Genomic DNA, 17138 nt, shown 5'->3' on the forward strand with positions numbered 1-17138 from the left:
AAATGATTTAAAAAAACCATCCATCCAAAAACTATGAACGAAACATAAAAGAAAATTCAGATACACCCTGTAGCAGAATCGTATCACAAACAAACACCGAACGGCCGACCGGTAAGCAGCAAGTTTGATTTGATGCGCCGAAAAAAATCTGTTTCAAGTGTGGAGCTCGTGAATTTCGAGTAAACACAAACATTTTGAACAACTTTTTAATCATTGTCATGCTTTGTTGTAAGGCTGATGGCTAGAAGTAGATAAATTATGAATTAAAAAACTAAAAAAGAATAATGAGCCGGAACGGTTTTATTGTTATGGTCATGTAAATTCACAATGGCATTTTTCTCTTTTCGGGAATTTACATTACGTCATAAGCCATGTAAATTTAGTAGAAATAACTTGTTCCAATTATTTGCAGGTTAAAACATGTAAAAGCACAAGATTATTTAATACTGTGTAGACCACCGGCTGGAGTTTAAGACTCATACGAATTACATCGTCGATAAAGCGTCTAGAAGTCTTGGATTCTTATTTCGCGTAACAAAGGAGTTTAAAGATGTGTACTGCCTAAAAAGTTTGTATTGCAGCATAGTTCGCTCAACGCTTGAATATGCATCTGCAGTTTGGTGCCCATTTTACCAGAACGGAGCTGAACGAATAGAGGCTATTCTGAGCTTGCCAGATTGCCCGGTTTTATCCGGGTTTGCCCGGATATTTGATGTAGGATTTCAAGAAAGTCCGGTCCGGCCCGGTTGCCCGGATATCGTGAAAAAAGTCCGGATATTGCCCGGATTTTTTCACAATTTTCACAAAGAAACCAAAAAAAAATCAAAGTTTTTGAGTAAGTTTCAGCAAAATCGATTAACGGTATGGAAATTTTCAACGGTTATTTCAAATAATTTCGCTGATTTACTTTTATAAACCTTTAAATATTTAAGTGTTCCAAAAAGTTTCTGGAAGTCTGCAATTACATTAATAAAATATTAATTTCATTTTTTTGCATTTTTTCTTTGCTTTTATATATTAAAACAACTAAATTTTGCCCGGATTTTGCCCGGATTTTGCCCGGTTTTTGGATTTGAAAAATTGAAATCCATGCCCGGATTTTGCCAGGTTTTTAAAAAAAATGCCCGGAATTGCTAGGCCCGGATGGGAGTGGAAAAAATTCTGGCAACCTTAGGCTATCCAGCGGCGTTTCATACGTTATGCCCTGCGACACTTGAACTGGTTAGATCCGTTTCGTTTACCCAGTTACGAAAACCGTTGCCGCCTAATTGATTTAGACACGCTTCAAATTCGTCGTAACGCTGCACGTGCTCTAGTCGTAGCGGATCTCCTTGCGTCGAGGATTGACGCTCCCATGCTGCTGGAGGCTATTCCTCTCAGTGTGCGACCCCGAGGATTAAGGAACCAAAATCTACAGCTCTATGTTCCCATCCGGCTGAATATCTACGGCGGCGCCAACAGCGCTCTTATTGGGATTTTGAGAACTTTCAACCGCTTCGCCGAGTACTTCGACTTCGACGCTTCAAGGACTACTTTCCGAAGAAAAATTTTAATGGTTTCGAGAACTTTGTAGATTTAACTAGTATTTAACTCATTATTTTATTAAGTTATCATTAGGATCAACATGTGGTCCGTTGATGTTTTTACACAAATAAATCTGTCGATTTGGCCTATTGGTAAGGTGTCGGAGAGGTAATCAGTAGACTCCCAACCAGAAAGCCAGCAAACCAGGAAGAAAGCACTCTAACGCACTTTTTGTTACTAGGTAAATCCCGTTTTGAGTATTTTTGTGCCCCTTTTGTGACTCAAGTCCCTTACAACGTACATATAAAACACTTTTGCAACTTTCCAGTTCATAATGAGTACATATAGTTCACTCATGGAACTTGGGCAAAATAAGTCACGTACAACGTACATATCAATCACTTTTGAAACTTTCAAGTACATTAAAGGGTACATATAGTCCACTAAAGCGAATTTGGCAGTTGTTTCTCTTTGTCAGCCAATATGTAACTTTCAAAGCTTTCTTTTAAGTAAATATGTGACTTTTGGTTGCTTGGGTGTTGTTCATAAATGATCTCCCTTTGGTCCTGAATTTTTGCTCAGTTCATATTTTTCAGTTATACTTATGTTCTAACGGTTTTTCTTCATTGGAGCAATTGGGTGCCTAAAAAAATTCATAAATGGTACATCGATAACTTTCTTCTTATCAATCCTGAGAAAACGAAAGCGCTTTTCATCTATAAATAAACCATCCGTATCGCGCCCCCAAAACCTTATTTTGATGACCAAGAAATTCTATCTACTGACCACGCTTAAAATCTTGGAGTTATGTTTGAGCAGAATTTCTCTTGGGAACGTCAAATATTCACACAATGTGGCAAAATTCATGGTTCACTTGAAAAACTATATTTGACAACAAAGCATTCAAATACTTCTATAAAATTCCATCTGTTTAAATCGTTTGTCTACCCACTATTTATTCATGGAGATTTTCTTAATCAAAACGCCACGGATAGATCATTGCGTTGCGTTGAATTCTTGTATAAGATATGTTTTTAATTTGTATAGATTTTCGCATGTTTCAAATCTTCAAAAACACTTATTAGGTAGCCGTTGTGAAAAGTTTTATGCCTTCAGGTCAGCTCCTGTTATCCACAGAAAACTCACATAAGGTTAAAAGTTAACCAGTTACTGGTATATTTGAGATCACTACTTGTGCCACTTAGAAGCTCTCGAACCGGTTGCCTTGCTATCCCCCAGCCGGCACATTTCTGTTTACTACAGTAATTTGTTTTTTTTTGTGAGAGGTATTCCCTTTCAAATCAAGGAGGGAATAAAAAATAATGTGAAAAACAAATAAATTGGAATAAATTTCACGAAAGTTGTATACAATATCATTGTACAAAACCTAAAAACAAGTAATTTTTTATCGAACAATTCAATAAGACCAAGAAAACAAAAGGTGATGAACTTCCATCTTCCAAAATTTGTAATTTTCGTCTTGTGATCTTTTGGATTCTTGATTTTTTTTTTCGAAATTTACATTAAATACTTCAAACTTTATTTATTTTCCCCTTCGGATTTTTGGAAATTTCGAAGGGGGGGAGGGGTCTGACAAAAGAAGAAATTGATATTTGTTCCAGCCTAACTTCAAATCATTAATTATTGTATGAACAGTGGATTATGTAAATTTTTAGAGCCGACAAATTTACTTTCTATCACCACAGAGCTAAAAGTCTCCAGTGTCGGTAGCTCCACAGAAAAATATAGCAACGTATAATTTTCCTTTCTAAGATCCCTAATCGTCACCCACAGAATAGGTAGGTTCTTCGCAATCTGACTAACACTGACTGGCGAAAAGGTTTCTTTCTCTAAAATCCTGAATGTTTTCGCATTCTTAGCCCAAATTCCCAAAACAAGAAGATAAATAGCAAGTGCTACTGGGCGCGCTAAGCTTACTCACTCTCTTCCAGGCAAGGCACAAGTGCATGTGGCCAATGTATTCTTTATACGAGCGGACCGGAAGATTGCTCCGATTTTACTGGCGGAAGGACCCAAAGTTTATGGTAGGAAGAAGGGAAAACAAACAGAACGAAAGTAGGATTGATGACGATGGGATTTTCCGGACTAAGCGGAATATTTATTTGCATTTTGTCGCATTCAATTACCGAAGCGATACATTTGACTTACCCCCCGGTCCATTAGCCGACTGCCTGGTGGGATTTCCGACTCTTTCGTACAAACTCCCTCCCACTCGGTGCCATCCGGAATCTGTCCTGACGAACCGATCCAAGCAGTTTGCCAAACTTCCTGTGGAGTTCACCCGATTGCAAAGCTTCTGTGGCTTTGTCTTCTGGCTTCGCACCAGCGAATACTTACTACCATCTAAGGAGAAGATTTTGGCAATTCCGAGAGCTCATACCTACACATGCCAAGTTGTATTGTCGTAGCGTAGATACATGGCCGCTTTGTGCCATCATCATCATCCTCATCATCTTGTTGTGTCGTCGAAAAGGGATTAATGAACTACGATAACGAGTGTTTATGGCGAAATAATGGGCTGCGTTTCCACCTCCTTTCCACCTCAATTACCCACACACACACATTACCTACGCCGCCATTCTTGCGCTCCTTGTCGGCTAACACGAAAGTAGTAGATTATGGTTCAAAAGACGGATACACTTTACTTGCGAGTCAATGTACTGAAAGTTGTTCTTGTCAGTGCCAACAGGACATAATTGGATCCTGTCAGATAAGTAAATTCTAATTTTCCAGTTTGATTCAGGAGGCAAACTTCCGGTTCCTGGCGTTCAAAGCCAAGAGACGGATCAAAAGCAATTAGATAATATAGTGGGTAGAAAAACGGGAAAACATAAACGTGCGGTCGAGAAGTTGAAGCTTTTCGTCTTCTTCTTAGTCTGGTAAAACATGGTTTCTCAGAGCTTGCTAGCCAGTTTAGTTGCTGTTTTAATCACTGCAAAATAAATGTGCTCCGAAACAAACACATTGTGATACTAAGCAGAATAAAATTGGGGTATTTTGTATGTTTGTTTTTTTTTTGAGGTGGTAAAACTGAAATACTAGCTTTGAAATTGAAAAGTAAAATTTAAACTGAGAGGTAATACCTATCTACTACTTGTAATTAGCCACTAAATTCTAGCAAACTATTGGCAGGGTGTTCCACATCAAATTATATGACTTGTAGAAAATTACTCATTCTGTATATTTGCTTGAAAATTCGCACAAAGGTAGCTAAAAGTGGATTATTTACAAGGTATTTTTAAATTTTTCTGTTTTATGAAAAATAAAAAAACCAATCAAAGAGCAATGGGGTAAACTCAAGAAAAATACTCAATTTTTCTCTCTGAAAAACAACTTGTAGTCTTGCTAAAACTGTGAGTTATATGATAAATCGCTGCTTCAAGGTTCTGAGATTCCACAAAAGAATACTAAGGGTCCGAATGATTTTTTATCAGTATTTAGGACCTACAAGCGAGTGAGTAGGGGAGAATGAGGATACTTGATCCCTGGGGATACTTGATTCCTTAGCTATATCTCGAAACTAGAATGTCTTACAAAGATCAAATGTTCTAGTAAAATGTGCCAAAATGAGCTAAACAACAATGCTTGAAGTTTAAAATTTTTTGACAAAATAATTGTTTGAGTAATTGAACTTTGTTTGAAAAATTTCACAAAATGTAACTTGAAGATCTTTTTTCATCACTTTAAAATGTTCCTTACATGGGAAAATTATGAAAAAAAATATTGTTCCAATGTATCAATCGTTCGAGCGTAAAATGAACTTCATCATGCCATATTTTCAAAGCAATGGAAAACTTTCAACTTTTTTCAGAAAAAGTTTTCTAAAATGTTGATTATGGGTACAATTGATCCCCTAGAGTTGGGTACAATTGATCCCCCTTCCAAACGGCATATTCTTCTTCTGAATTGATCGTTATGATTGCTGATTACGAAATTACTAATTTTTATCCAAAAACTAATATTTATCAAACAATTGTCTGAAGAAAAGAGCAAAAATAACACTAGTTTACAGCATTTTTGAACTCAGTAAACTGATGGTCATTTCAAATGTAAAATCGGGCGCTGAATCCGAAAATGAAATTCAAAAAAATCTCAGTAGAACCGTTTTTGAGTTATGCTCCAAATATGAAATTTCGAAAAAATTAAAAAAGTTTTTGTACTTAGATTAAAATATCTCTGACGGCATAACAGTAATTTGAAATCCCTCTTTTGCATATTGAAGGTGAATAAGTTTTCTATCGATCATCTGAACACTGTTTTTGCGTTTGACCAACAGTATTGCTGATATTAGTGACTTTATGAGAAAAAAAATTATAAAAAACGCATTTTTTTAGAGAAAATTTTGTTTCAACGAAAGTTTTAGACTCGATGGTAGCATTTAAAAAATCTGATTTTCTTTTGCGCTTTATTGTCAATTTAAAACAAAGATTTCAAGTGGTTATTTATCAAAATTGGTTGAAAATTGAAGAAGTTATGGCTACTTTACCATAACTGAAATTTTTGGAGTTTTTAATAATTTAACGAACCGCAGTACACTTATCATTGTATAGAAAGAATCAATCATGATAAATCTCACTCGCTCCAAGTCAAAATTATTTATTAGCTTACCAGAAGGTCACATGCCAAGTTTCAGGAAGATCTGACCATAGGGAGGGGTTGCTTAAATCTCAAACGTGAATAAAATTTTGTGGTATTCTGCCCGGAAGGAACGAAAAATACTGGTTTTTCATCAATAACTTTTTTCATAACTAGCTGATTATTTTTTATGGTTGATTTTCTTAAAGCCTAAGTTGAGACAAATATTTCACCCGAAGACTGTAACTCGATTGGATTTGAAACAGGAAAGTTATCGCGGTTCAAAGACCGCAAATTTTGTCCAACACGCAATGAGTACTTTTTACCCATTGCGATTTATACGACAATTTTCGACCAAAATTCAATCTTTAAACCGCAATAACTTTTCTGTTTCAAATCCAATCGAGTTACAGTCTTCGGGTGAAATATTTGTCTCAACTTAGGATTTAAGAAAATCAACCGTAAAAAACAATCAGCTAGTGATGAAAAAAGTTATTGATGAATAACCAGTATTTTTCGTTCCTTCCTGGCAAAATACCTCAAAATTTTATTCAAGTTTGAGACTCAAGCAACCCCTCCCTATGGTCAGATCTTCCTGAAACTTGGCATGTGACCTTCTGGTAAGCTAATAAATAATTTTGACTTGGAGCAAGTGAGATTTATCATGTTTCATTCTTCCTATACAATGATAAGTGTACTGCGGTTCGTTAAATTATTAAAAACTCCAAAAATTTCAGTTATGGTAAAGTAGCCATAACTTCTTCAATTTTCAACCAATTTTGATAAATAACCACTTGAAATCTTTGTTTTAGATTGACATTCAAGCGCAAATGAAAATCAGATTTTTTAAATGCTACCATTGAGTCTAAAACTTTCGTTGAAACAAAATTTTCTCTAAAAAAATGCGTTTTTATAATTTTTTTTTCTCATAAAGTCACTAATATCAGAAATACTGTTGGTCGAACGCAAAAACAGTGTTCAGATGGTCGATAGAAAACTTATTCACCTTCAATATGCAAAAGGGGGATTTCAAATTACTGCTATGCCGTCAGAGATATTTTAATCTTAGTACAAAAACTTTTTTAATTTTTTCGAAATTTCATATTTGGAGCATAACTCAAAAACGGTTCTACTGAGATTTTTTTGAATTTCATTTTCGGATTCAGCGCCCGATTTTACATTAAAAATGTTGGTCAGTTAATCAAGTTCACGATTTTTTTAAAATTTTGTAAACTAGTGTAATTAGTTTTCTCTTAATTATAAAAAATAGCGCCTTTAAGTATGCAATGATAATAGCGTTGAAACAAAGTTATAGAATTTTCTTCATATGTCTGCTATAAATTGTGAAATGAGAACAAACATGACCAAAATAGTCAATTAACATTCTATCTTGGGGTTTTGCTTGATTTTTATACAAGGATTAGGGCTTCCTGAATAAAAGATCAAGTCTCCTTCAATATGGAGATCAAGTCTCCCCTAACTTCAGAAAAATCGCAATTTTTTTACTCCCACGAAAATGCTTCTAGTTCATCAACGGGTTCAAGTATCGTTCTAATTTTTGGAGCATAGAAACTTGAAGTTACAAGCTGTCAGAAAATGTCAAAGACGGCGAGTTGCTAAATTTTTCCAAAAAGATATAGTGAAAATAAGAAAAGGGGATCAAATATCCCCACTCTCCCCTACAGTTTCAGACAGAATCTTTATTTTTGCTAAAGAAACCACAGAGTGGCTCTATATAAAGTTTTGACCGGAACTTTTCACCATTTTCTTGCATTTTCGATGATATTCTTTTAGATTAATGGTTTAAGTTTACATAAATATAATTTTCACAGCAACCAGTATGTATAACTAGCATTTGAGCCGCAGCCCATGGCGTAGAGGATAGCCTTCAAATCTTCTAAGCCATCGGTGATTAGATCGAATCCCGGTCACGGCATACATAGTACACGTTCTGCGGGTTGCTGGTTTTAGTATTTGTAGGATACTAGCCATCATATCCTCGAAAAATGTATGCTGATAATTAAGTAAAAAAAAAGACTCTCTTCGGGGAAACATCATAACCTGTAGAATATTACGCATAAGGTTGCCAGATTTTTTTCAGCACGTCGCCAGGCCGGGCAAATCGAAGCAAATTTTTATAAAAACCTCAGCAAATTCCGGGCAATATCCAGGCAAGTTTGTTCAAAATTCAAAATAACCCAACAAAAAAAAATTAAAAATAAACTTTTTCATCAGGACTTATCGTCAGATTTAAAATTCTATTTTTAGCTTCAAAAAACCTTTTATGATTATTTTTATAAAACTTATTCAGAAAAAAATTCAATATTTTTTTCTTTGACACATCTTGTTTCGCTTATACTTTCCATCACCTTAGGAAATTTGGGTTTTAATGTTGCTTCCGAAACAAAATATCTCAAAATTCCATACAATTTTCAGGCTTGATGTGCAATCCTTTCCCGTTATCCGATCTGGCTCAAATTTTGCATGAGTCATTGTTATAGGCCTAAATAGGATCAATTTTATCCTGCGGCGCATAACTTTTTCAAGAATCAGGTCATTTGGATCATTCTTGTGACCATAATCACCTCACATAACCCTACATATTTTGAATTTCAGCAATTTACAACTAGGTGTTGGCTCCTTCAATTGTCAAATGAAGCAATATTATAAAATTTCTCCCGAACAGGGCTGGATTTAGGGAGAGGGGCAATAGGGATAAATTATTCCGAGGCCTGGAGGTGTTTAGTTGAGCCACTCGCCAAAAATAAACAATTTGGCTTTATACACTGGAATACGATATAAAATATAAAAACTATATATGTACCATAAACTGGGGTTACATGAACATGAAACACTTTTCAACTTGAAGGGCCTCTAGACAATGTATATTTTGAGCAACTCAAATGGCTTGTTAAAAATTATTCGGTTCTTCAATAACTTTTAAATGGTAAAAACATGCGTATTTCATGCTATTCACGAAAATGGAATAACTGGCCGCAAGTAAATTTTTCAAAACTTCCATCTTCAATAACATTTAATAACATTTCAAATATTGGATTTTTGGTTAGAAACGCGATGCAAAAAAAAAGTTCAAATTTCAACCTTGAACCTAGTGTGCCTGTTAAATACTGGCATACATAAAAAATATCCATATAAATAAAAAATTAGGAAAAAAAATGAATATTTCAATTTCAATTGAAAGATTTTTATGAAAAAGTATGACAGCTTTTAGACGATTTGAAAAAAATACACAATGAAATTTATTTTATGAATATCTCAGACATTTTCACTACCAATCAGTTCTATCAGGAGCATAATAATTTGAACTATTTAGTGTTTACTTGTAGCTTAAATGCTAAAAACTGACAAAAGTTGTGAGAAATGCTCGTCAAAGGTTCTCTTATGAAAAATTTTACCTTATTTGATTGGTTAGTATTGAAACAACAATCAGGGTTAAAAGTGGACGCTTTATAAATTTTCCGGACTTTTCAACAATTTCCTTTATTTAAGAAAAATAGTAAGTTGGAATTTCCAAATCCATCAACTTAATCATATAATCTAGTCAATTTGTCATACAAAAGAATTTTTTAACTGTATATGATAATTAAAGGGTGATACGGTCAAAATTTGGTCAATATCAACTTGACGTATTTCTGACAATTTTGCATTTAAAAAACCTGAACACCCCTCATTTTGAAGGTGTGTGTGTGTGTGTGTGTGTAGAATGTTGCTCCTATTTTGATTTCGGAATTCACTTTTCAATTGTCAAAATGCCGTCCAAGGAAGAAGAGCAGCGTATCAAAATTTTGCTCGCGCATCGCGAAAATCCGAGCTACTCGCACGCAAAGCTGGCAAAATCGCTAAAAGCTGCCAAATCATCCGTTACAAATGAAATTAAAGTGTTTGGGGTACGTTTGTCGACAGCCAGGAAGTCTGGATCGGGGGGATATCGAAAACCGGAAGCCGCTGAGACGACAAAGAGAGTTGCCGGTAGTTTCAAGCGAAACCCTAACCTCTCTCTCCGAGATGCCGCAAATAAGCTGGGTGTATCGTCTACAACCGTGCTTCGAGCCAAAAAACGAGCCGGACAATCGACTTACAAGAAGGTAGTGCCTCCAAATCGCGATGATAAACAAAACACGACGGCCAAAGCGCGAGCGCGGAAGCTGTACACGACTTTCCTGAAGAAACACGGTTATTCCGTACTGTTTTGACCGGATTTGGCATCTTGCCATTACGGTATAAAGGCCATGGAGTGGTACGCCGCCAACAACGTGCAGGTGATTCTTAAGGACAAGAAGCCCCCCCCCCCCCCCCCAACACGCCAGAGCTCCGCTCAATTGAGAAATACTGGGCTATTGTCAAGCGGAACCTGAAGAAGACCAAAAAAACTGCTAAAGACGAGCAGCAGTTCAAGGCAAACTGGCTTTCTGCGGCGATGAAGGTGGACAAGGTGGCTGTACAAAATCTGATGGCAGGGGTTAAGCGTAAGGCCCTGCAATTCAGATTTGGAAAAGCGGAAGCCTAACTGAATATTTTTACTGAATTTTATACTAATTAAACTTGAAAAAGAAATTTAATTTGATTTTTTAAATAAATGATTTCACCGATTCACGCGCGTTTTCCCTTGACCAAATTTTGACCGTATCACCCTTGAGGACATAAATTGAATGATTTAACTTTTTTTTTTTGGAAAAACTCGAAAACTTAAAAATTGGCTGGAATTATGCATCTTACCCCGCTGTTTCACCTTTTTCCACCTAACATATTTTATCGGAGCCCAGTATTCCACTGTGTATTTAAAGGATCTTTAACTGAAGAATTGGCTGCTCAGACAATTTTCCACATTGAAGATAAAAACTCTTCCCTATGTAATGCACAAAACAATCCAATTTTTTACTTTTTTTAAACAACTCACAATTATACATGTTCAAACTAAATATAAAAAAGTAATACTCTCAATGACTGACTTTGTTTTGTTTGTTTGCCTAGTGTTGCCAAAATAGCAAACGTTACCATAGTTATTTATTTCATTTTATTTATCTTCAGTGTTGCCGAATACAAATATTATTTATTTTATTTTCAATTAAATTTGATTTATATTCTGCATATCCTTCATCTCATCCCTACGCTATGTTTTGAAAATGATACAAAAACAGGCATAATTGAAATTACAACAGCTGAACCTTTATATTTATAGGTAGCTATAGTTTTATCCAAATAATCGATTGAATCACGGATCATGGCGTTTATATTTTCTCTATTACTATTGGCTAAGGGTGCCATCAGTGTTTATCCAAAGGACTCCATAAATTGAATTCAATTCAATATGTTCATTTTTATATGTCGGTGAAAAAAAGTGAACTCTCCAATTAAAAATTTGTCAGTTTTTATCTCAAATAAACTACATCACTGTTTCATTACAACCGGATGAAGGAATTATTTTCGCGATAATGAAATTGAAATCCGTACCTCGCTCCCTTCTAAAAACACTTGACCAATAGAGTTGCTTTTGTATAGATTTTTTTTTCGTTGTCCCTATCAGACAAGTCTGGTGCATAAATTTGTAAACAGACATAACCCGAGGGGAGTACTCTCGACTCGCAGAATCGAGAACCAAAGGAACAGCTAAAAACACAAGTCCATGACCTCTCGCCGATTCGGTAAATTTGCAACTCTTGATGGTTGATCCACAACATTTTTTTGAGGGCGGATACCCTCCGTTTTTCCCTAAATTTGTGCTATTTGCGTTATCTCAGAGCTTGAACCTGATTCCGTTTTCGACTTTGCGAAAGCTCTCACATGCTAACATACCTACAATCAAAAAGAGTAGAAAAAAATCTCTCGCACAAATGTGGTTCGGTTTGGGCCTTTACGATCGTTCTGACCATTGCTTCTGCCGGAAATCCTCCGCAACCGAACACCACTAGAATGGCGGACGTTATGGTAGCCATTTCGGTATCATTCATTCTTTTTCATCCTCCACCATTGAAGTCGATAAGATGGATGATACCTAGAAAGAAATGCCTTCCTGACCGTTGCTGGCTGATGGTTTCAATCCAAGTCCATGGATGCCTTCCAATTTGACCGCCGGCAGCTGAAGCCCATTGGCCGAAGGCCGTAAATGCTCATTGATGGTGGTGGCAGTTTTTTTATGACCGATCAGAATTTTACCCCGGGTTCAAAATCTTGAATTGAAAAAATAGCAGCGGGTGCTAAAAGAGTGATTTATTTAATCGCTTTCTCCTATTCGATCCTCATCAACACTCACTATTCGATGCCAAGAGCTGCGGCTTGGGGTAAAAAATATCTATGGAGTGGTTGCGATAAAATGTGAAAACGAATTATTAGGAAATTATTGAAACATCTGGAAAGCCAGAAATATTTTCCAAATCTGTAATATTTCTTTGATGTAATAAATTAATTTGAGACAACTTGTTGAAACATCGGTTATTTAACTAGAAATTCCAGATTTCGGTTCTTAATTAAAATAATCTTCAATAAAGGTTTCCAAAAGATAAAACCTATCAGTGCCTTTATTTTAGTTCAACAATTAAAATGTTTTTAATTTAATTTTTCTTTATATAGGGGAGATAAGGGCATAACGAGCACCTGGGGCATAATAACCACTCCTCTTTTCTACAAAAGTACGTATTTTCTTGAACAAATCTTCATGAGGATTTGTTTCGTACTTCCTATAGTATTTATTTTTCACAAAAAAAAAAGGAGTCACCTTATTATCTTTACAGTGATATTTAAAAAAACAGCTGAGTGCTCAAGTGACGAAAACATTATATTTTTTGAGCACCAAGATATAAGCTTTATATCTATAATGTACGCACTGCAACATGATGTACACATTGTTTCTCAACTTTCACCATCATGAAATTTTTTATTTTTCACATAAATGAATTTTTTAAAGACGTAACAAAATTTCTTGCCTCGGGGTGAACAGAGCACTTTTAATCGGGGCACGATGAGCGTTTCCTGCCGTATAATCTAGCAGAGAGCTCAAATCGATGAAGTCAAGTGAATTATAGAGCTACAGCTTGACTAGTTTACATCTGACGATGTGGCCTGTTGGTAAGGTGTCGGAAAGGTTATCAAAAGGCTAGAGTTCGATTTCTGTTCGAAGTGATTTTTTTCTATTTACCATTCATGATCGATTTTTTTGATTGTTACATTATACGACTAGTAGCATAATCCACCAAACAAAGCACCAGAAACATAATGTATGAGCATGTGTGAATTGTTTGTATTCTTTAACAGAGTAGATTGTTTTGTTATTGCTTTGTTTGATGAATCTACGATTCACCTGACATTATCGAGTTGAATTCGCTGCAAGATTCCTCGGAAGAAAACACACATCGTGCCCCGATTAATGGTGCTTATACTGCCCCAGGGGGGGGTTCTCATTATGCCCCTACAGTGACTAGTTTTCAGCTTTTTGCTAATTTTAATGCATTTTAAATGCATTTTTAAACGTTTTTATCTAGTTTTTTAATGTTCAGCCATCTAAAAAATAGACTATTTTAGTGTTCGAACACGAAACAATGATGTAATTCACATATTGTAGCTGTTTTCATGGTTAAATTAGCGTTTTCCTTAAGGTGGCCATTATGCTCTTTCTTCTGATTTAAACCCCTTTAGACAACAAATCTTCAACAAAAAGTTTTGAATACAAGCCTAACTCCGACTCAGGGAGCTTTGTTGGTCTGAGCTTGGAATGCTTAATAAGCACCACATTAGGAATCATCCATAAATTCAGTTTTTGACTCTTATGATCACGTTACAAAAAAATATGTATCGAAGTTTTTTACACTTTCTAATAGTTTGAGTAATTTGACAAAATTGATACATTTCTCATTGAGAAAGATTATTTAAAATCTTAACCATTTTGAAATGTAGCACCTAAGAGCATCTGTATTCGTGGTCTATTCTTGGGTCCAATTTATACAAGAATTGAACCAAAGAAATTAGATCCGATCCAATGACAAAACTGGCAACTGCACTCGTGTTCCATTAACTGTCAAACGGTTTAGAACTGCGTCAAATTGGATCCAAATCTCATCAGTTTTGGATCAATCCTTATACCAGCTCTAAAAAAAGTTGGGTTGAAACTGGTATAATAGATCACCAGTGCGGTTGCTCGGGTCGGAATTTGGGTCTAAACCGGCTGTTTGGACCACGGATACAGGTGCTCTAAGTATCTATAAATCAACTGATTTCATCACCCATATAAATAGCACCAGTTTGCCAAGTCAAATTCTTTGTTTGAGATTTTAAAAACTATGCACCAGGGTGTTAATTTACAAAAAAAAAAAAACGTTAAGGTAGAGCGAAGAAATATCAATCTGCTCATTTTTTGTAAAATTGTTTTTCCAAAAACAATAGGTACCGTAATCCGGGGTAATATTGATCACTTTTTTTAATATATTTCGATTATTTTTTCTGTGAAGCGGAATGCGGCATGATTTATATTTTTAAAACCAGTACTGAACTCCTATGTAATAAAACATGGATGCAGAAATTTATTAGACCTCTTTAAATTTGATTTAAAATCGTTTTCGTCTCTGTTCAGAATTTGATGCTTTGGGGTGACATTGATCAGTCTCTATTCTGACGGTTTTAACGAGTTTTCTTGATCATAAAGGATTAAAACACCTTCATAATATTTAAAAATGTTAGTTTATCAATTGACTTTTGATTTTTAACGTTTTATTTTAAAAATATTTATGATCGAAAATAGAACTATGATGCTGCCTACATTCAGGGGCAAGAATAATTATAATTACTAAATAGTTTGAGCTTCAAAATAAAAATGAAATTTTACCTTCACACATTCTCCTAGGCCCTCCCACTATTTATATTTTCATTTTTTCTTCAAAGTTAACGATTTGATAGGTTTCCTATCCATTTTTTCAATAAGTGATTACTCTTGGAGAATGTCCCTATTTTTTAAATATCAAAAATTTATCATTAGATAACTATAAAAATAACACTATAACTATTCAGATACAAAGAACAAAAGTTGTTCTTTCACATTGAACAACCCGTTTGCTTCTAAATGCTTTTTGGTATCATCAGGAGAGCTGTTTATTTGTGAGCCTTGGAAAAATAGATATTTAAAGATTTTGAAATTAGATGTTTTACTAACAGAAAAAAAATTCAAATACAAACAAAATTTTGCCTATTTGATACTCAACTAATAGGCTTTCAAACGTAGAGAACAATTTTCAAAAATTCAAACTATAGACTAAGTTATTGATGATAATGTGGAAAAGTTTATTGTTGGTCAAATTTACCCCGGTGATCAAAGTTACCCCGTTTTACGGTACCAGATAAAATGTTCACTGACCCGTGTGCCGAAGGCCAAGTTCGATCGTCTTTATCTATAATGCCAATAACGTGTCTTATCGCAAAGGATGAAAAAAATTGTTGCCCCCATGTGGCAATTTGTTTTCGAATAAGCCTTGCGATCCTCATTCGGTCACTTGGAGTAGCTTTTCCTAAATCTCGACAATATTTACACGGTTCTTAGCCACTCTCACTTTTTTTTGTCTATCGCTTTGAGCTCTTTTATCCTTATTTCATTCTATCGCACGCTTTAAATATCTTGTCCCGAGTCCCATTTCCACTACTGGTCGGTAGAGCACGGGAAAGAAATTTCTCTCAACTGACAGCCCGAATAAAGGAGTAAATTGGTTCTGTCACCTGCCCTCCATTGACGCGTAGTGTAGGGTAGGATTTTTGTATTTTTTAGTTGCTTCCTTCCACAGACTCGTTTCCCGAAAGAGTATACCTACGATAGAAAAAAAAGATAGGAAGTTGACAATGGCAAAGAAAAAGATTTTCCGAAGGAGCCACTTGGCCGACATTCTCGTCTTCCGTCTGCTAGCCCCACCATCATTCCACAATTTTCGGCCATGCAACCAATAATCGCTTCTGCGACCGAATTATGTAGTGCTTTCCGCTCGAATGAGCAAATAAATACAGCTTTTCCTTCTTTGAATGTCCTTTTGGTCGCTTTTTCTCCTTTCGGTTGACGAAGGGGCCGCTTTAATAGAGTTATCAGATAATAATGGAGGTATTTGAATTTTGGAAGAATTTACATTGGTCGTTATTCCGTAGTTTGTGCTAGAGTTTTTCTAAAAGTTTTGACAATCACAGCAATTATTGAGTGATGGTAACCCTATAGGAGTTAAAGGCAAGTTTTACCCGTTATTTTAGGCACCGGATGAGCAGAAAGGATCCAAAAGTAAATCTAATAAAGGAAGGTTCACTGCACACACTCTTGAATCCTTGCTTGCAGTATGGCCTTGTCCCACTGAGGAATTCTTCAAGCGAACTTCAAAAACCAGTTGGTATTGTACCACCTTGTACTAGCATCAGTATGACGATTTTTTTTAAGTTGTCCCATCCCTGTGTTGTCTCTGGCGACCGATAGTAAACTTTTCACTCCCTCGAGAACGCTAGAATACAGTCCCACCGAAGCATAATTTTCCTTTTATCCAGTTGTTGTTTTGTTTGTATTCAGAAATCGAAAGGTTTGGGAAATTTGATTGAGCACCACTTACCGGTCCTTTTTTCGGCTTCGTTGATTGCTATATCCTCGAGTATTGTTGGATCTGAACGTCCTTTTTGATTCACGCTGTACGCAATCAAGTGGAGGGTGGGAGTGTACGAATCGCTGGGGATCAATTCTGTAAAAAGAAGGAGAAAATAGACGATAGAAACAATTATCAAACGCTATTATTGCAAGTACCTATCACTGACTACGCATACAAGACACATTGAACAAAAATCAGATCATTTCCTGTATTATTTAGCCACCTACCGTCGGTAATGCGAACCACGAAAAACTTAAAAAAAAAGTCGTAGGAAAAATTTACCTGTATAGCTCATTAAATAGTCGAAATTGCCTATTTTTACTGTTGTTTACGACAGCGCTTGTCCAATTTTAAAATTAATAACTTGAGCTCTATTTATCATCTAATGATTTTAAATTGAGGATGACA

At 35.6% G+C, this 17138-nt stretch overlaps 1 protein-coding gene across 1 annotated transcript in view; it reads right to left on the reverse strand.

Annotated features, from left to right (window-relative positions):
• LOC129737868 (uncharacterized) overlaps positions 1-17138 on the reverse strand; it is a 48080-nt gene that overhangs the window by 8475 nt on the left and 22467 nt on the right. The window contains exon 4 of the mRNA XM_055729031.1: positions 16698-16823. Within this exon, the coding sequence (XP_055585006.1) occupies positions 16698-16823 (126 nt within the window). The remainder of the gene's footprint in view (positions 1-16697; positions 16824-17138) is intronic.

This window comes from Uranotaenia lowii, chromosome 1 (assembly GCF_029784155.1).
Source record: "Uranotaenia lowii strain MFRU-FL chromosome 1, ASM2978415v1, whole genome shotgun sequence".
Classification (NCBI taxonomy): Eukaryota; Metazoa; Arthropoda; class Insecta; order Diptera; family Culicidae; genus Uranotaenia; species Uranotaenia lowii.